Consider the following 19290-nt stretch of genomic DNA (forward strand, 5'->3'; position numbering starts at 1 on the left):
TGATGTGGCCTCCTAGATGGCCTGACATGTAGCCAGGTGCCACAGACTGAAGACGCATGCTGCCTTGGAGGACCCAAGAGCTGTCTTGGCTGCTCAGCCCGACTAGCCCATGATGGCTCCTGCAGTCCTACATCAGCTTGTGACGGCGCCCGCCGACTCAGGCAGTTTTCACAGGAGCTTCTTGGAGGGTGGGCCTCAAGTCAATTCAAGACATCTCAAGCAAGCCCGGGACTCAGCTCTTGGTTCCCAAGGACTGGAATTAAGATGGCTGAGAAAAGAAACCACGGGTGTTGCTTGGCTGAGCGCAAGGTAGGCCGGCTTCTGGTGGCCATGTAATATCTCTCCACTAGGGGGAGCCAGCTGCTCATTTCCTTTTCTCCTTTGCGGGCTCTCTGTGCTCTCCTTTGCCTTCCAGACTGTGTCTGTATCCCTGGCTGGCCTTGAACTCACTGTGTAGACCAGGCTGGCTGCAAACTTGCAGCAATCCCCTGTCTAGGACTCCTGGACTGTTGGGATTATAGGTGTTTGTCACCACACTCAGCTGGGGTGAAGTCATTAAAAAAAATTACGTGTGGGTGTTTTGCTTGATGTGCACCGTCTGTGCGATGCCTTGTGGAGGCCAGAAGAGGACGCTGGATCCCTTGGAACTGGAGTTACAAGCAGGTGTGAGCTGACCCGTGAGTTCTGAACTAGCGTCCTCTGCTAGAGCAGCAAGTGATCCTAACTACTCCGCCACCTCTCCAGCCCCTGGTGTCATCTTTCCAGCTACAATTTCAAACAGCAAAGCTTCTTGTTACTGTGGGCTTGGGAGGAGTCCCCTGCGCCACTCGGATGGTGGAGTTCTCTGGAAGGGGCTGCCTGTCAGTGGGCACATCCCTGCTGAGAATTCTGTAGCTTCCCTGCATTCTGCCTCTGCTGTGTCTGTCACCAGGACCAGAAAAGGTCAGGTGGGGCTGACCGGAAGATATCCTACCCTCCTGGGGACAAGACCGGCTGGCATCTACTTCTGTGCCCTGTGTGTCAAGTGCTACACTGGCCGCTGGGATGGACTGCAGGAGGTAAGGAGGTCCGCTTTCCCACTCTAGTCCTGGAGGGCTAGCCCCAGCCCAGACCCCTTGTTCCCAGCTTCCCTGATCCCACCATCCTTGATTCCCCCCCCCCCCCCCCCCAGCATCTTTGCTCTTCTCCCAGCCCCTGCTGGGAGCCCCCTTTGCCCAGGCCCCCTTCTGTCAGCCCCTTGCTCTTAAACCCCCTGCTCTGCTCCCAGCCCCTCGGCAGCTTCCCAGCACCTCCTCAAGCCCCAGGCACCGCTTTCCTACAAGACTAGCCGCTGTCCCCTGGCTCCCAACCCCAGGGGCTCCTCTTCGCAGACTCAAATTCACCTCTCCCAGGCTCCTCCCACTCCCTGTGAACTACAACTCCATTGGTTGTGCTCTTTCTCGGGCTCTCCCTCTGAGTTGCCCTTCCCCAATTGGTGCTCACGGCCGTCCGTCAGCGCTGTTGCTAGGGAATGGGCTGGGCGACCCGGGCACCCCTGGCGCCGTGGACGCACCGGAAGGAGCTCGGTCCCTGTGGGCCAAAGCCGGTGAGCCGGAGATTGGGAGCACTGCGGGAAGCTAGGGACAGCTCAAGGAAGGAAGGCCTGCGGGGTGGCCTGAGCAAGCCCCCCAAGGAGCTTTCCCTTGGCCAATGCTACGGTCAGAGAACCAGAGAGTGCCTGGGAAGGGTGAAGCGGGGCGTGCTCAGGAGTCTGTGGGCCTGCCTTGTATTCCAAGACAAACCCAGCGTAGTTCCTTCAGGGCCGAGCTCAAAACCCAGTTAGGTAGAGGCGAGGTAGAGGCGAGGGAGAGCCTTGGCCTGCACCCCTGCGGGGGGCTGGGCTGGAAGAAGAGCGTCCAGCCAGCCGCAGAGGCCCCCGTGGGCTCCAGGATTCAAACATGGGCTTGATATGGCTGCTCAGATGGGGTGGTGGCCATTGACCCCAGGAACAAGACAGAGGGTCAGGCTCCCTTGGAGGCCTTTATGGGAAGAGCCCCTGGCCTGCCACCGGGATTCCGTGCTTTAGGACAAACTCAAGGAGCTCCCTTCTATTATTGTGGGCCCATCCGTGTCTGTTTTAGGCCTCTGGGAAGCAGGACCAGGCACTCCGGATGACTTCCTTCAGTCTGATGCCCTAATGTTAAATGATTCACCAGAGCTTATTAAAGCATGGCAGAGCAAACTCCACTTAAGGCTGTGGAGTAGTGACTTGGTGATGGGATTTCACAGTTGGGGAGTGGCTGGGCTCTGCTGGGAATGGATCACCTGGTTGGGGGAGGAGAAAGGACCCGATTAGCTAATAAGGGTGGTGGAGTATTGACAGTGGACTGCTGCTGAGATCGGATCGTTCAAGGAAGTGGGTTTAGGAGACTTAACATCTGGTCAGGCAAAGGCTTGCCCCTTGATTGTACCCAGGTGGGAAAGCAGCCATGTGCCCACTGTCCTGGAACAAGTGTTCGCTGGGGCCACCCATGCTCAGGTTGAGACGGCAGAGCTTTGGCCCTGTGTGGAGAATGGCTTGGGCTGTGACTCTGGGTGACCTTCAAGGGGCCCCTCCTGTTGGTCCCTGCCCTGAGTTTTCATCAAGCCAATGGCTGGATGCTTTGTGAGGTTCTGTGCTCTGTGAGGTGTTTAACACTGTCCCTGGCCTCTGCCCAGTGGATGCGAGCAGCACTCTCCCCTGCTGCCATTTTTGTTAAAAAAAAAAAAAAAAAAAAAAAGGCTCTGATCCTCCTTTAATGTCCCTTCTGGGTTGCAAGGTTGCTCACTGTTACAAGTGACCTTACAATAACTGAAGCATCCTCATCTATGAAGGGTGGATATAAGTTGGCAGGGGAAGGCTGTCCCATGTCCCCATGAAGGTGTCCGCATGAAGTCCTGTACGCTAGACAGAACCTGCCTCTGCCTGCATTGCTATGTGGACACATCAAAGACCTTGCTCCTGGAAGCTGGCAGATTTCTGGCCATATTACAGAGCTTGTAGCTTCGAGAGGGACAGCGTGGGGCCCGAGAACCACTCTTGCTGCAGTTGTGAAAGGAGACAGGCCGCCTTTCAGCTGCAGTGGCTGGGGTGGTACAGGGTACAGAGCTGTATTCTCAAGGTCCCTCCCCAGTCTTCCCTGAGCTGTGGGCTTTAGACCTGCCCTCCCCTCCCAGGAACCCCCCCCCCCCCCCCCACACACACACATACACAGAGCAGCTTCGCTCTGGCTCTGTCCTGGCAAATGGCCCTGTCCCATGCTGCTCCTGGCTTGCTTTCTGTTCAAGGCTGGGTGCTTAGCAATTACTTTCTCAGTGAGTTGGGTCCCCATTGAGGCTTCTCGCTGGCAGGCCATGGTTCTGTAGGTGATGTTACTGAGCAGGGGCAGGCCCTGCGTGGTGGGGCAAGCGGTGCTGACCATGGGGCCCCTGTGGGTCAGGGTGGGCTTGAGCCCTTGGGGGCTGCTGCTTAGGATCTGGTGGAGAATGAGCACTGGGAAACCCACAAAGTGGAAGGAGGGGGGTGCCATTTACCTGACAAAGTAATTTAAGAGAGGGAAGATTTGTTTGGCTCACAGTTTGAGGGGACACAGTCCATCACAGTGGGGAAATCACAGAGGCAAGAGCATGAGGCAGCTGGTCATGTAGCATCCACAGTCAGGAAGCTGAGAGGGATGAACACTGGTGTCCAGCTTGCTTCCTGTCTTCTACTCAGTCCAGGCCCCCCACCCCATGGTGCTGCCCAGTTAGGGTGGGTCTTCCTGTGTCAGTCAACCTAATCACAGTCATCCTTCACAGACTCGCCCAGATCTGTGTCTCCCGGGTGATTCCAAATTCATCAAGTTGACAATCAAGATTAGCCATGACAGAGAACAAAGCATGCCCTGAGAGGCTGCAAGGGAACAGACTCAGCCATCGGTACACATGTCCTGTCACCTCAGGCTAAGGCACAGGACAGTGGTCATGGGTCAGAGTCCCCTTTTGTGGCCTTCAGATTGGAGTCAGGAGTCAGGCACAACACAGGGAAAAGCTGTGGGGTCAGGGTCCTCATGGGGGACAAGGAGAGGGCAGGGCTCACCCCTGGGTGGGGACTACCAGGGAGGTCTTCAGAAGTGACCTCTGAGCAGAGTAATGGAATCAGCTTGTGGCACTTGGTGGCATCTCATCGGAGTCAGTGGACTGAGTACCACCACCAAGCTCATGGTTGGGAGGGCAGGACGGCAGAGTCTATGCAGTGTGAGTGGGAGGGGCTTTCCAGGAAAAGCCACGAACGCCGAACAGTTGGGAGTGAGATGGAGGACAGGGAGGGCTGACAAAGAAGGAAGCCTCCTGAGAAGGTAATTCTGACTTCTCACGACGTCTTGGGAGCCTGCTGGGGTGGGAGCAGCCACCAGCCGGCCTTGAGCTTCCATCCCTGACAGGAGGCTACTGTCTGCAAACCATTCCCTTAGTAGGCTTCTTAAAGTCTGCCACTTATGTGAGGCACAACTCTGTCAGAAGCCCTCAGGCCTTCTGATGCCCACTTGGTTCTAGATTGATCAAGTGTGAGAGATAGGGCCTTACTGTGTAGCTCAGGCTGGCCTTGAACTCACTACCCTGCCACAGCCTCCCAAGTGCCTGGATTACAGGTGTCACCACCAGGCCAGGCTTCCTTCAGATTTCTGGGAGGGGGTTGTACAGGATGTTTTAAGGCTTGAAGCCCAGCCTGCAGGTGGAATATAATAGCCTGGGTACATTACCACGTGTCTGTCATCTGCAGGAGGGCACAGGGAGAAACAGTGACGAGGTTTTTGGTGACTGGGTGAATCCATATGCCTTTTGGTAAGCGGAGAAATAAAACCCCAGAACGCTTGTAGCCGCAGGAGATGTCCTGGAATGGTCAGGGCTGGTGGGATGTGCTCAGCCTTACGCAGTTGGTGGGTTTTCTTTGTGTCGGCTGATAACCACCCTGCATTGTGGCAAGGGGCAGGGCTCTCCCGAGGCGCACGGACAGGTCTGCAGTAGAGGCATCATTGAGCCTCCCTGGGCAGGGCAAGACCAGGCTGCACAGATGAGAACAGGCCCCATGTCATCTCCACACGACCGGGTGTTGGCCTCTCCCCGTCCCCATGACCACCAACCATTCCTCCTTCCTAATTATGCTCTAGCCCTTCTGTACCGTCTTCCTTCTCAGGCGGAAATTAAGATACCGAGCCACTGAACGGTCCCTTCTCTTGGAGGCCTTCCTACACCACTCAAGACAGCTTGGAGTCTATTCTGAGCCCTCCCCACACCCTGGTCTGCAGCTCTGACCCCAGGCCTGGGGCTGTTAGCATTTTCCATTGTCGTGGTCCTAACCCTGCCTTAGGACACTTCACAGTGGTCCCCTCATGGTTCCTGATGGTCAGATGGCTTCGGCCAACTGCAGAAGCAATGCCTCTTTCCCTGTACTTCAAGCCTGGGTGACTGGCATAGCTGTCCCCCTGGACCATCGAAGCCCACCCTTCCAGCTGTTTTGAAACACACTATTCTTTACTGTCCACTCCCCCCGCCCCCAGCACAGGACTCCGTACCTTCCCCTAAACAGCAGTGACACTGCGTTTGGTGATCGTCCCCCCGCTTGCTGGAAGTCAGTGGCTGTGTAAAACTCAGCTGGGGTGACTGATAACCTGAGTCCCTGATGGCCGAGCTGCTGCTTAGGGTTGCAGTCCCAGGGGTCTGCTCCATGTGACAGCAGAGGCTGTGTCCCTGGAGGGGTGGGGTTCAGCGGTGCTGCCGTCTGGTTTGGAGATGAGGCCAGCCTTGTGTTCCTGGCTGTGGAGTGGAGCCTGGACTTGCCGCTGAGTCTCTTAAGAGTGGGTGGACCGAATGCTGTGTGTGTGTGTGTGTGTGTGTGTGTGTGTGTGTGTGTGTGTGTGTGTGGTGGCTGAGTGAGCCCCCTTTGCAGCCTGCCTTTGTGAGTAGTGCTTCAGTGAGCCCCCCTGGAGGGACATGTCTTCTGGGGAAACTTGGTAGCATGGACGCCTTGACAGCACAGAACGAAGGTTGGCGAGGATGCGGAGGAAGTGGGACCTTGTGCTGGGCTGGTGGGAATGCCGTTGGAGAACAGGATGGCGGCTCCTCAAAACATCAAGTTCCACTGTCCCGTGTCTGAGGCTGGAAGCCTGTGGGTGGAGTACTGAAAAGGGCACACAGGATCACAGCAATGCTAGCTGCAATAGCCCCACCATGCAAGCAGCCCAGATGCCTGCCGGTTAGTGATTGGTGGACAGAATGTGGTATGTCCATACTGTGGCATATTACTTGGCCATGAAAAGGAGTGAGGTATTGATAAGTGCTAAAACATTCTTATGTAGCCCATTCTGGCCTCAAGCTCATGGCCACCACCACCCCTGCTTCAGCCTCCTGAATTATGGGAGGAGCCCAATAGGATTATGGGCTGTGCCGCTAAACCAGGGCCAAGCAGTGTGGTTTTGAATGAAGGGATGGGGCTGCTTCAGTTGACTGGAGGGATCAGGATGGGGCCTTCATACTTCACGTGTGCCAGCTGTTCATTTCTACCCCTTAAAATCAGAATTCCCATCAGAAGTATGATAGCTGCATTTTGCAGTGCGTGGTGGTTCGCTGCCGTGGGTTTTCAATATTTCGGTGACTCATGCTCTAACTTTCCTCTCTCCCCGGTCTGTAGAGAGCTCCAGAGGCCAGGGAAGATGGGGAACGCCAAGAGCCTGTCCAGCCAGAAAACGTGCTCGAAGTTCCTGCCCGAGGAGCAGGCAGAGGTGGACAGGCTGTTTGATGCCCTGTCGTCTAGTAAAGGTGGCTCCGCAGAGGGAACGTTCTCTCTGGAGGCGCTGAAGGCAAGAGCGACCACGTGGTGGGGATTTGGGGTCTGCAGGTGTGCTAAGCACTACAGAGCTGGTTTATGGTGAACGGCCCCTGTCTGTGGCATTGTGGGCTCCGTGACTATGTCACAGCTATACTACTCTGTCCTTGTTGGGTGGACAGCGGCGATGGGCCATGGAGGAATAACACACCCCCACTCTGTTTTCTTGGAGACAGGGTCTTGGTGTATACCCAAAGCTGGCTTAGCTTGGAATTCACTATATAGTGAATTCACTGACAGTGGTTCTCTCCCCTCAGCCCTCTGAGTGCTGGTGCAAAAATATGTACTAAAGCAAGGACCTGATGCTAGGCATGGCTGTGCCTGCCTGTGGTCCACACACTCAGGACGCTGGCAGGAGGGTTGCTGAGTCTACATAGTGAGGCCTTGTCTCAGAAAACAGGAAGGAGGGTCAGAGGGAAAGGTGGAGGGGAGGGGAGAGGGAACTCGGGATGCGCCGTGACCGGGCAGTGTTCAGGATAGTTCTAACTTGGCGTGACGTCAGAGAGGAGGAGCAGCCGCCTCCTCTGGGTGGGGATCTAGAGCCCGGCTTGATGCCTCAGCTGTCGGTTGCCACTAGAATGTGGTCTTGACAGGAGGGAATTTCATGGCACTCCTCACTCAGTACCAAAGTCTCAGTTTGAGAAGTGAGAACTGGCCGTGTCCTCTGGGTGACTCCCTGCTCCTCAGGACTTGGACATAGCAAACATCAGCTTATTCCCAGAGACCAGGGACGGGTGTAGTCTACAAAGTCATTCTAAAGCATCATCGTCTAGAAAATTGGTTCTCAACCTGTGGGTCATGACCCCCTTGGGGGGTGTTGAACGACCCTTTGACAGGGGTCACCTAAGACCGTTGGAAAACAGTTATTTACATTCTGATTCATAACATTAGCAAAATTACAGTTATGAAATAGCAATGGAAATAATTTTATGGTTGGGGGTCACCACAACATGAGGAACTGTATTAAAGGGTCACAGCATCAGGACGGTTGAGAACCACTGATCTAGAACATGTGGAAGTCAGCTGATGGGGGCTTTGAGGATCCACCGCCACGTTCAGCCAACCAGCTGCTCCAGAAGTTATGGGGGCCCCACATGTGGTATATGTGCATGTGTGTGCGTGTGCATGGGTATGTATGGGGGGCTAAGCTGCAGATGCACATGCATGCAGCTGGAGCAGATAGATCAGCCAAGGCTACAGCTTCTGTCAAGGAACACGGTGACAAGTTGCTATGAGGCTTGGTGACTCTTCTTTGGGAAGGCAGTAGTGGCTTCTGTGCCTCAGCCCTTTGGGGATTACCCTCTCCATGTATGAGGGATGAGCCTGGCAGCAACTATAGTATTCAGTAGGGGCAGGTTATGGGCGCCCTGAGCTGTTGGGAGGATCCAGCACAGACCCTATAGGACACCTGTGACTTTGTGAGAAACACTCCCTTTTCACTTCTCCGTGACCTCTGGGCCAAAACAGATTTGATGGCTCCAGCTGTTTGCAGAAGGTTCAGGTCTGAAGAGTTGGTTGGTCTAATGGCCGGTGCTGTAGTTCAGTGGGAGAGTGCTAACCTGGCATGAATAAGGCTGTGGGCTCCCCCTGCAGGATTGCAAAGGAAAACAGTGGAAAATAGTTGAGAACAGGGCAGGAGGAAGAGCCAGCCAATACATCATAGCGGCCCAATGCAGTGACCTCACCAGCTCCCCACAGGCGTGGTGGTCCACATGTTCGTGAGCTCAGACAGGGCTGCAGCCACAAGAATCTATGAGCCTGGGCCCTAAGCAGAGAGAGGAGCAGAGGCAGGAAGGACATGTCTGGCCTGAGGAGACGGAGTGTGAGGGGCAAGCAGTGACTAGACAGGAAGTATCTAATGACCATGATAAACTGGAGTGCTTTGGCTTTTTTCTTTTTTATTAAACTAATTAATTAATTGACTGATTAATTGGTTTTCTGAGATAGGGTTTCTCTGTGTAACCCTGGCTGTCCTGGAACTCACATTGTAGACCAGGCTGGCCTTGAACTCGGAGATCTGCTGCCTCTGCCTCCCGAGTGCTGGGATTAAAGATGTGTGCCACCACCGCCCGGCTCCCCCCCTCCCCCCCCACTATTAAAGCTCAAACCTTGGGCCTTCCCTGTGGCAGTGAGCTTGATACCACTGAGCTCCACCCCAGCCTGAGCCAGTACACTTTGGGACCCTCTGGTTGGGGAGATGGCACTATGGGGTCCTAGGAAGGTTATGCAGCTGCAGGCGGCGTCTGGTGAGCAGCGGTTGGTCTTGTCCTCGGCGAACCCTGCCTAAGGTCTCTTCTGTTTGTCCCCAACAGAGCCATGTCAAGGAGGCTCTTCCTCCAGGGATGGTCACCAGACTCTATAACGGCATGTGGAGGGTCCAGCTGACCCACAAGGCACACGGGGGCAGCGGGAACGTTTCCCGGGAGCAGTTCACAGTGTTCCTGTCCCACCTGTTGAAAGGGAGCTTCGAGGAGAAGGGCCAGATGGTTATGAAGATGATCTTACCTGCAGAGGGTCCTGTGAAGGCCAGAGAGGTCCAGCAGGTAGACACTTGGTATCCTGGTGGGGGACCTGGGACTGGGTCTTAGGTAGTGATGGCATCATGACGCTGGCTAGCCTCAGGGAGCTGAGCCCACACAGCAGCATGGTTGGTTCAGAATTCTTGACCTAGTTTTGGTGAACTTTCAGGTGAACCAAGAGTGTTATCAGGAGAGTGAGAGCTGGGGCCTGGAGAGATGGCTCAGTGGTTAAGAGCCCTGGCTTCGATTCCCAGCAACCACATGGTGGCTCACAACCATCTATAATGAGATCTGGTGTCCTCTTCTGGCCTGCAGGCACACATGCAGGCAGAGCACTCATCCATAAAATACATAAATTAAAAAAAAAAAAAAGAATGAAAGCCAGGCCTCGGGGCACAGGCCTGACATCCCAGCTACTCAAGAGAGTCAAAGGTCAGCCTAGGCACCTTGCTAAGACCCTGTGTGGGAATTTAACAAAAAGGGGAAGAGGGCTAGGAATGTATTGTCACTTGGTAGAATTTTCACATAACATCCACAAAGCCCATGGTTCCATCCTCAGCAGCTCATCTAACAGGTATAGTGGCCCACACCTGTAATCTGCAGGTAGAGGCAGGAGTTCAAGGTCATCTTCAGCTACATAGCAATTTGGGGGCCAGTCTGGGCTACACGAGGTGCGAAGAAAAGAAAATACATGAATAGCTACAGGAAGTGGGGTGATGCCCATGCTGTAGTCCACTGTGGTTGGTACCGAAAAGACAAGCATCACATCTTCACAGAGTTTGGCTTTAACAGTGAAGTATCTATCTCCCAGTTCACAGAGGAACTGGTGGCCTCTGTGGTGCACGTGCTGACCCACCGGCATGAGCTTCGAGGCTGGACTCGGAGGAAATCCACGGCGTCCCCCACCAGTGTGCAGGCGATGACGGCCCAGCTGCTCTCAGAGATGAAGTTTCAAGGCAAGTGTGGGACTGTCCTGTGCGAACCTTGTGTCGAACCTTGGCATGGTGGGGCACCACGGTTGCTGGGACTGTAGCCTCCCAGGGAAGCTCTGCTGTGGAGTGTGCCTGTCTCCTCTGCCCTGAGATTGCTGTGGGATGTCCTTGTGCAGAAGCCACTGTGACATCATCTCACTTCCTCCTCTGGTTTCAGTGCCTGAAATCTTTTTTTCTTGGTCAGCTCTAGTAGAAAGGGTCTCAATATTTTTGTTGATTTAAAGAAAGATTTATTTGTGTGTGTGTGTGTGTGTGTGTGTGTGTGTGTGTGTGTGTGTGTGTGTGTGTGTGTGGTGTACATATGGTCATGTCAGGCATCTTTGAGCTCTCTCCATCTTATTTCTGAGACGTGGTCTCTCACTGAACCTGTGGGCCCACCAATTGCGAGGCTGGCTGGCCCAGAAGCCCCAGGGATCCACTTGTCTCTACCTCTGCTCCCCAGTGAGGAGGTTAGACACAGCTGGGGATCTGAACTCACGACTTCAGGTTTGCTAGGCTGGTACTTTACCCAACTCAGCCAATCTCCTCAGCCCCCCCCCCCCTTGTTTCTTAAGGTTTAAATGGTTAGTCTGGCTGGAGAGATGGCTCAGAGGTTAAGAGCACTGACTGTTCTTCCAGAGGTCCTGAGTTCGGTTCCCAGCAACCACATGGTGGCTCACAACCATCTATAATGAGTTCTGGTGCCCTCTTCTGACTTTCAGGCATACATGCAGGCAGAATACTGTAAACATAATAAATAAATAAATCTTAAAAAAAAAAAAAGAAAAAGAAAAAAAAAAAAAAGAAAATTTCTAAAAAAAAAAAAAAAAAGCCGGGCGGTGGTGGCGCACGCCTTTAATCCCAGCACTCGGGAGGCAGAGCCAGGCGGATCTCTGTGAGTTCGAGGCCAGCCTGGACTACCAAGTGAGTTCCGGGAAAGGCGCAAAGCTACACAGAGAAACCCTGTCTCGAAAAAAAAACCAAAAAAAAAAAAAAAAAAAAATGGTTAGTCTGGGGTCTCCTTGTGTGGTGTAGGTGTTTGGTTAGTGAGGTCTCACCTGTAGTGTAGGTGTTTGGTTAGTGAGGTCTTCTGTAGTGTAGGTGTTTGGTTAGTGAGGTCTCCTTCTGTAGTGTAGGTGTTTGGTTAGTGAGGTCTCATCTGTAGTGTAGGTGTTTGGTTAGTGAGGTCTCATCTGTAGTGTAGGTGTTTGGTTAGTGAGGTCTTCTGTAGTGTAGGTGTTTGATTAGTGAGGTCTTCTGTAGTGTAGGTGTTTGATTAGTGAGGTCTCACCTGTAGTGTAGGTGTTTGGTTAGTGAGGTCTCACCTGTAGTGTAGGTGTTTGACTAGTGAGGTCTCATCTGTAGTGTAGGTGTTTGATTAGTGAGGTCTTCTGTAGTGTAGGTGTTTGATTAGTGAGGTCTCATCTGTAGTGTAGGTGTTTGATTAGTGAGGTCTCCTTCTGTAGTGTAGGTGTTTGGTTAGTGAGGTCTCACCTGTAGTGTAGGTGTTTGACTAGTGAGGTCTCATCTGTAGTGTAGGTGTTTGATTAGTGAGGTCTCATCTGTAGTGTAGGTGTTTGGTTAGTGAGGTCTCCTTCTGTAGTGTAGGTGTTTGATTAGTGAGGTCTCATCTGTAGTGTAGGTGTTTGATTAGTGAGGTCTCACCTGTAGTGTAGGTGTTTGGTTAGTGAGGTCTCCTTCTGTAGTGTAGGTGTTTGATTAGTGAGGTCTCATCTGTAGTGTAGGTGTTTGACTAGTGAGGTCTCATCTGTAGTGTAGGTGTTTGATTAGTGAGGTCTCATCTGTAGTGTAGGTGTTTGGTTAGTGAGGTCTCCTTCTGTAGTGTAGGTGTTTGATTAGTGAGGTCTCATCTGTAGTGTAGGTGTTTGATTAGTGAGGTCTCATCTGTAGTGTAGGTGTTTGGTTAGTGAGGTCTTCTGTAGTGTAGGTGTTTGATTAGTGAGGTCTCACCTGTAGTGTAGGTGTTTGTAGCTGTGAAGTTGTCTTCCAATCATTCCTTTAGCTGCATCCCAGAGGCTGGCGTGTTCTGTTTTTGTTGTCATTCATCTGTTTCCTTTTAATTTACCTTTTATTTAGTTTTATTTATGTGTGTACGTATGTGCACATGCATGTGTGTGTCTACAGAGGCCAGAAGAGGGCGTCAGGTCTTCGGGAGCTGGAGTTACAGGCACCTGAGAGCCACCAGATATGGGTGTTAGAAAACCAGCTTTACCACAGGATGTGGTGGTGCACGCCTTCAGTCCCAGCACTCGGGAGGCAGAGGCAGGTGGATCTCTGTGAGTTCGAGGCCAGCCTGGTCTACAAAGCAAAACCCAGGACAGCTAGAGCTGTTACACAGAGAAACCCTGTCTTGAAAAACCAAAAACAAACAAATAAATAAATAGAACAAAATTATACTAAGAAACAGAGACATGAGCTTTGCTAATATATCCAAAATATGCTTCTAACCTGTATAATGGAATGGCTACCCACTACATATTGCAGTATTTTACAGTGAAATTTTCATACCGACTGTTTGAAATTGGGAGTGTTCATTAGACTTAGGGCATGCCTCAGCTCAGACGAGCCACCTCCCCAGGTCCACAGCCACGTGTGACTTGTGGTTCTTAGATTGGTCATCGCAGGTTCGGATGGCTGCTGTGCTGTGGTGGGCTCACCAATGCTAATTCCTTTTCCTTAGATGGCCACAAGTTTCAGGGGCCCCAGTTCCTGGACCAGGTCTGTGACCAAACCGTGATCGAGGACTGGGTGTTCCATGTCCCTCACGTGGGCATGTTTCTGAGCGTGGTCATCCATCGGGGCCTTCGCCTCCTGAGCTCAGCCCTTGACCTTTCCACGCTGGTCCCCGAGTGCCACGTGGACCCGGGGCAGCCGTTTGAGAGCATTCTGGACGTGCTGTCCGTCATCTACCTCAACTCGCACCTGCCCGCCGAGCAGCGGCACCGCTGGCGCCTGCTCTTCTCCACACGGCTCCACGGACAGAGCTTCTCTCAGCTGTGCGGCCACATCACACACCGGGGGCCCTGCCTGCTTGTCCTCGAGGACAGGGACGGCCATGTCTTCGGTGGCCTCGCCTCCTGTTCTTGGGAGGTCAAGCCTCAGTTTCAAGGTACGACTTCAAGACCGCGGTAGGTACTCTGCTGGTTAGGGTGGACTGCCAACTTGGCACAACCTAGAATCCCCTGGGGACCAAGTCTAAGGCATTATCCAGAGCAGGTTGATAGTTGATGGGGGGGAAGAGACCCCAGCCATTGTTGGTAGTGCCATTTTGTGGGCTGGGCCTAAACTGTCCTCGAGTAAAGAAAGCTAGTTGAGAGCGAGTGGGCACAGCAGGTACGGTCTTTCCCCTCTGCCGCGGCTATGGTTGTGGTGTGCCCAGCTGCCCGAGTTCTTGCCTCAACTTCCCCCAAGTAGTGAACCACGACCGGGAACTATGAGCCAAATAGTCCCCTTCCCTACCTTGCCTGTTGTCCGGGTCTTATCACAGCAGCAGACGTGTAACTAGGATCCTTCCTCTGTCGCTGTGACCTGACAAAGGACGGCTGAGGAAGGGGGGGCCTGTCATGGCTCACAGTCTGCGGGGTACAGTTCATCATGGAGGGCAAGGCAGGGCGGTGGGAGCAGGTGGCGGCTGCTCGTCTACATCCTGGTGGGTTAAGGAGCATCGCAGTGAGGCTGGAGAGGCGCCTCAGAGGTCAGAGCACTGGCTGCCCTTGCAGAGGGGGCGGGTTTGGTTCCCAGCACCCACGTGATGGCTCACAACTGTAACTCCAGTTCCAGAGGATCTGATGCCCTCTTCTGGCCTCGGGGGAGGGGGGGCACCAGGTACACATGTGATGCACATACATGTAGGCAAAACACGCATAGACACATTTTTGAAAAGCGTTTTGTTGGGGGCAGGGCAAAAGTGTCACTGGGCTGTAACCTCTGAGACCTGTCTCCCCAGCCACCCTCCTCCTCCTCCTCCTCCGCCTCCTCCTCCTCCTCCTCCTCCACCTAAAGGTTCCATAACCTCCCACACAGCTCTATTAGCCTGGCACCTGTGGGGGACATTTCACACTCAAACCTTAGCACGGACTTAAATCCCGAGGGCAAGCTTGGGAAGGGCTGGTCAGGTGGCCACTGCCCGGACACAAGCTCTGGCGTCCATACGTATTTGCACATACTTGCGCGTGCACACACACACACACACACACACACACACACACACACACACCCTGACTCTCCAATGGTTTCTGCAGTGGAGGTATTATGCTCCTCTCTGGCATCACAGACCCCCTTCTTTGGCCCTGGCAGGGGGTCAACCCTGCTTCCAGGTGACAGCAGATGGATGTCACCAGATGGATGCCCAGGAGGGCATGTGAGTCGCCTCCTCACAGGAATGCTTACTCACTGCACTGCCCCCTCCCCAGGGGTGCCACCTTGCCCCCTACTTCTCTGTTCTTGTGGCTTTGTTAGCTGTGGAAGCTCCGTGTGTGACTGAGTCCCTCCCTCACTGCTCTCACAGGAGCTGTCCTTCCTGGCTGTCCCCAAGCTCCTCCATAGGTGGCAGACCACCTCCCGTGCCCACAGATGGCCAGCTTTCACCATGCCACCATGTTACAGTGTACCTCTGGGCTTCCTTATCTTCATTCTACAGATTCGGCTCTGGAGGCCATGGGGCCATGGGCAGGTGGGACTGCCATCCCCGGAAATCTTCCGGTCAGGCTGGTGGCCACAGGCCTGGGAGGGAAAGGAGCAGTTGGTTGAGGGTTGTCTCATACATGCTCACACACACATGAACACACACATGTGTTCCCTTGGTTCCCTAGATCAGGTGTGCTTAGGATTTGATTTACTGCTAGGTTTTGGAGTGTTCCAGACCTTTGATCCAGTTCAGGGAACGGTGGGAACCATCCCCAAGTCCAAGAGCCTTTGTGCCGACCTTAGACAGTGCAGCAGGTCTCAGATCCTGGAGCCCTCAGCTTCTCCGTCTGGGCTTGTTTTGTGTGGTGCCCGGGCCTGCCCTCTGATCACCAAGACTCCACTCCACACCCCTCCTAAAGATGCATAAGCTCTTGGTTGCTGCATTCCAAGATGCAGCCTGTCAGTGTTTGTGGTTCTTTGTGTCTGGCTCAGAAGCAGTGACTGTTTCCTTGGCTGTCTGTCACTTCCAGGGGACAAAAGATGTTTCCTGTTCTCCATCACCCCCAGCATGGCCACGTACATGCCCACGGGTTACAATGACCACTTCATGTACTTGAATCACGGACAGCAGACCATGCCCAACGGACTGGTAAGCAGGTGGGGAGGGGGTGTCCCACCAGCCAGGTGGGAATGCTTTCAGTGTGTCTGTCCCTTCTTCGGTATGTGCTGAGAGTCCATACCAGGGCACATCTTCCTTAGTGATAGCCACGCCTTTGCTGGGCTTTCCCCTGGTTTGTGTGTAAACAGCCTGGCCCTTTCCATGGGCCCCAAACGATTGGCCAGTGTCCCGAGGGGGTGTAGGCAGCAGACCTATTACAAGGCACTACTGTCCTGCCTCACACCTGCACGTGCTGAGCCTGCACACCAAGGTTGTGTGCTGAGCTTCGTGGAGGTGGGAGATCCCTGAGCTGAGGGCTGTGGGCACTGGGTCTGGTCGTTAGTAACTTAGGAGACAAAAAATGGGCTCTGCTTGTGGTGGCCATGTTCTTGCATGTTGATAGCCACAGGGAGGGAAAAAAAGAGGGATGAGAGGAGGGGAGGGGAGAGGAGAGAAGGGAGAAGAGGGGAGGGGAGAGGAGTGAAGGGAAGGAAAGGAGAGGAGAGGAAGCTGGAGACCAGGCCAGCAATAGCAGCTGGATGTGTGCTGGTGTTGTGGGACGGATACCCACTAGGATGCTCGGCATGGAAGCCCAACCTGCTGGCCTTTCTCTTTTCTGTTTCTTGACGAGTCTTCTGGAATCTTCTGGGGAGGCCCAGCTCTGTGCTTGCTGAGCTGAGAGCCAAGTCGAGATGTCTCCTCAGGCAGCTAGAGAGGGGTAGGGGTTCCCTCCCAGACTCATACCACAACAAGTGGAAGGGACATGGCCAGGTCTCCAGGATGCCAGGGTTTAGGCACTGGACTCCTCTCCGAGTGAGCCTGGCTGTCAACCCCAGGAGCAGCCTCAGCATCCACAGGAACCACTCACCTTTGGCCTGGGGACCAAAAGCGGCTTCTAGACATAGGCTTAGATCCCTGCATCTCCAAGATGGAAGCAGGTCATATCGTGTGCTCCAGGCCCACGAGGGACAAGGGGATGTGACGGAGGTGGCGTCAGGACAAAGCTGTCAGGGAGGCAGGGTAACAGCTGGCTTGAGCCTTGCAGTGGGACTATGTGGTGGGAAGAAGAGATCTGAGTTGCCACTCCTAGCCTGCCACCTTTCCTGAGGGAGAGTCACTGGGCGGAGGTCAGTTTCCCGTGGGGACGGGGCAAAGATGGGTTTCCAGGGTCCCTGTGCTCACCTCACCCCTGAGTAACTGCTTGGAACACCCAAAGAATCTGCAGATTTTCCAGTCTGCTGTCCCCTGTGTGTAGCCTCACCTGAGAGCTGTAGAGTGTGCTCTGCTGATGTCCATGACCGTTTGGCAACTTGGAACGTGATTATAATCGCAGCCCAAGAAAACAAAACTGCCCACTGCATTCCTGCTTCCCCCATGTCTCAGGCTGGCCAAGAACTCAAGACCCTCCTGGTTCTCTGGAGTGATGAAGCATGGCTGCTGACTCTCATCTGTCTCCACTTGCTCCACAGGGCATGGGCGGGCAGCACCATTACTTTGGGCTTTGGGTGGCCGCCGACTTTGGGAAAGGACACAGCAAAGCCAAGCCCACATGCACCACCTACAACAGCCCACAGCTGTCTGCCCAGGAGGACTTCCAGTTTGATAAGATGGAGGTGTGGGGGCTTGGCGATCTCTTAGAGACACAGCTGGTGAGTTCTACACGGCAGTGACCTCACACAGAGCTCTAGCCTTTCTGCTTTTTCTTACTTTTCCTCCGCCTGCTTCTCCATCTAGGGAAGTTCATCTTTAATAGCTCTGGGCCATGCCAGGGTACATGCAGCAAAGTAGAGTGTGGGTTTGCCTTAGTAGTGGGGACCTACCTAAAATGTGCTCCTGGCCCAGCCAGATGGTCCTTTGCCTTTCCTACCTGTCTGCCAGAACACGTAGTTTCTGCCTGACCCTGGCAATTGCAGCTAGGGAGGCTTCAGGGTACCCATGCCTCCTGGCCTCTTTGTGGCTCCAGTCTGATAAGCTGGCCGCTGGGAGGAAGTCACTGTGTGGCCCAGGTTGGTGGGACCTGTTATCTCCCTGTGCACTGAATACACTCATCCCCTTCTTCCCAAGGTCAAGAACAAGAAGAGCATCCTTGACTCGAATCTCGAGGCGCAATCCCTGTTGGAGATCAGTGGGCGGGCTCGCCACAGTGAGGGACTGCGGGAAGTCCCTGATGATGACTGAGGCGCCTGAACCGTGGGCTTCCTGGAGCAAGGTCGGGGACTCCCCGAGAGATGCAGTGCACACAGCGTCCAGATTCCTCACTGCTGGGTAGGCAGAGCCCCTCAGACCCTCTGCCCTGACTCTGGCTTAGCTTTAACACAGCCACATTGCCACATCCAGGCCGTCATGGCTGTACTTAATCAGACCACAGCCACACCAAGAAAAACCCCTCTGAAGCCATAATTGGTGGGTGTCGCCTCCCAGGATCCCTGAGCATAGGTTAGAACTTTGGCCTTATACTTTGTTTTATGTCAGTGGAATTCAAAGACAGAGGCTTGAAACCTGCTGGAACGGTTGATTGTCAGGGGTGTGTATTCTTGCCTCTGGGTCCAGTGAGTACCCTGATGGCCCATCGTGAGTGGAAAGACAGAGGTGCTCAGATGGATCTGAAGGTCATGTTTCTGGGGGCAGGACTCTTAGAACAGGTGTGTGATGGGGTTCCCATCTAGCTTTTTCAACACTTTTTAAATGAGTCTGATGAGCAAATGGAAAAACTTGACCTACCTGCCCAGGGGCCAAGCCATTACTGTGCTGCTAACTCAGATATGAGGGCATTTGGAGAGAGCCAAAGTCTGGGTGTTTGATTAGTGGATGCATAAGACCCATCCCTGAAGTCAGTGGCGGGTGATGTCCAGTCTTGGCTGGGAGGGGCAGCCTCTAGGTCTCCTCTGAGGTCACAGCTCAGGGCTTCTCAGGATGATAACTAATGGAACAGTGTAGACTGACTTTAGAAAGACTCCAGTGATCCCGAGAGACTGAAGATTACTCAGGTGGGCAGGGTGCCCATCACACTGAGTCATTGCCATCCAGTGTCACCCACTCAGAGGAGCCCCGGGCCCTTCTCTGAGACCTCTACCTCTTCTGTTTGCCTTTTTGCTATAAACTTCAACCTTTACAGATCTGATAAAGATTCTACCTTTGATTGTACAGTTTGCCTCAACTAAAAGCCATAGAGAAGCCAGCTACGTGCATTTTTCCAGCTCTGTATTCTTGCCCAGGAAGCACCTGGAATACTCCATGTAACCATCTTGAGCACAACAGGAAGTCTGAGGCATGTTCCTTCCAAACAAAAGTGCTGTTTCTGTGCACGGAGGGGTAGGTGTGTGGTGCAGACAAGGGCTGGGCCATTTTGGTTTTCTTGATAAGAAGCCAGCTGTCAATGGTATGTGAGATAGGAGAAAATACTGGAAGCTTCAGACAACCCCATTGTAACCTCACAGAATTAGGTCACTGTGCTATGGAGTGTTTTTAATAAAAATGTAGTCGTGTCTCTCGTTGGCAGCAGACCTGTGGTACCCATGGCTTGGTGTGATCCATTGGGAGTCGTGACACCATGGCCCCCATGCTTTCTGACCTCTGTGCTGACTAGAGCTCAAGCCACAGATGGGATCCTGCTTC

General features: G+C 53.6%; 1 protein-coding gene across 2 annotated transcripts; it reads left to right on the forward strand.

Moving 5' to 3' along the window:
• Positions 1–383: 383 nt before the first annotated feature.
• On the forward strand, positions 384–19187 carry Meak7 (MTOR associated protein, eak-7 homolog). 2 transcript variants are annotated; one of them, XM_052727966.1, is made up of 9 exons: positions 384–663; positions 932–1058; positions 6686–6854; positions 9193–9423; positions 10211–10355; positions 13072–13500; positions 15548–15666; positions 17145–17324; positions 17740–19187. In XM_052727966.1, exons 2-9 carry the CDS (start codon positions 1045–1047, stop codon positions 17851–17853), a joined length of 1401 nt encoding a protein of 466 aa, XP_052583926.1. In that variant the 5' UTR covers positions 384–663; positions 932–1044; the 3' UTR covers positions 17854–19187. The 2 variants fall into 2 exon arrangements, with proteins under 2 accessions (XP_052583926.1, XP_052583927.1); XM_052727967.1 differs by lacking the exons at positions 384–663; positions 932–1058 and adding an exon at positions 1464–1585.
• Positions 19188–19290: the final 103 nt, after the last annotated feature.

The sequence above is a fragment of the Peromyscus californicus genome, unplaced genomic scaffold (assembly GCF_007827085.1).
Source record: "Peromyscus californicus insignis strain IS unplaced genomic scaffold, ASM782708v3 Scaffold_8__1_contigs__length_139910024, whole genome shotgun sequence".
Taxonomy (NCBI): domain Eukaryota; kingdom Metazoa; phylum Chordata; class Mammalia; order Rodentia; family Cricetidae; genus Peromyscus; species Peromyscus californicus.

Coding starts and splice junctions, on each gene's coding strand:
- Meak7 (XM_052727966.1), top strand. Junction 9,424..10,210: donor AGGCCAGAGAGGTCCAGCAG/GTAGACACTTGG, acceptor TCTATCTCCCAG/TTCACAGAGGAACTGGTGGC. Junction 10,356..13,071: donor CTCAGAGATGAAGTTTCAAG/GCAAGTGTGGGA, acceptor CCTTTTCCTTAG/ATGGCCACAAGTTTCAGGGG.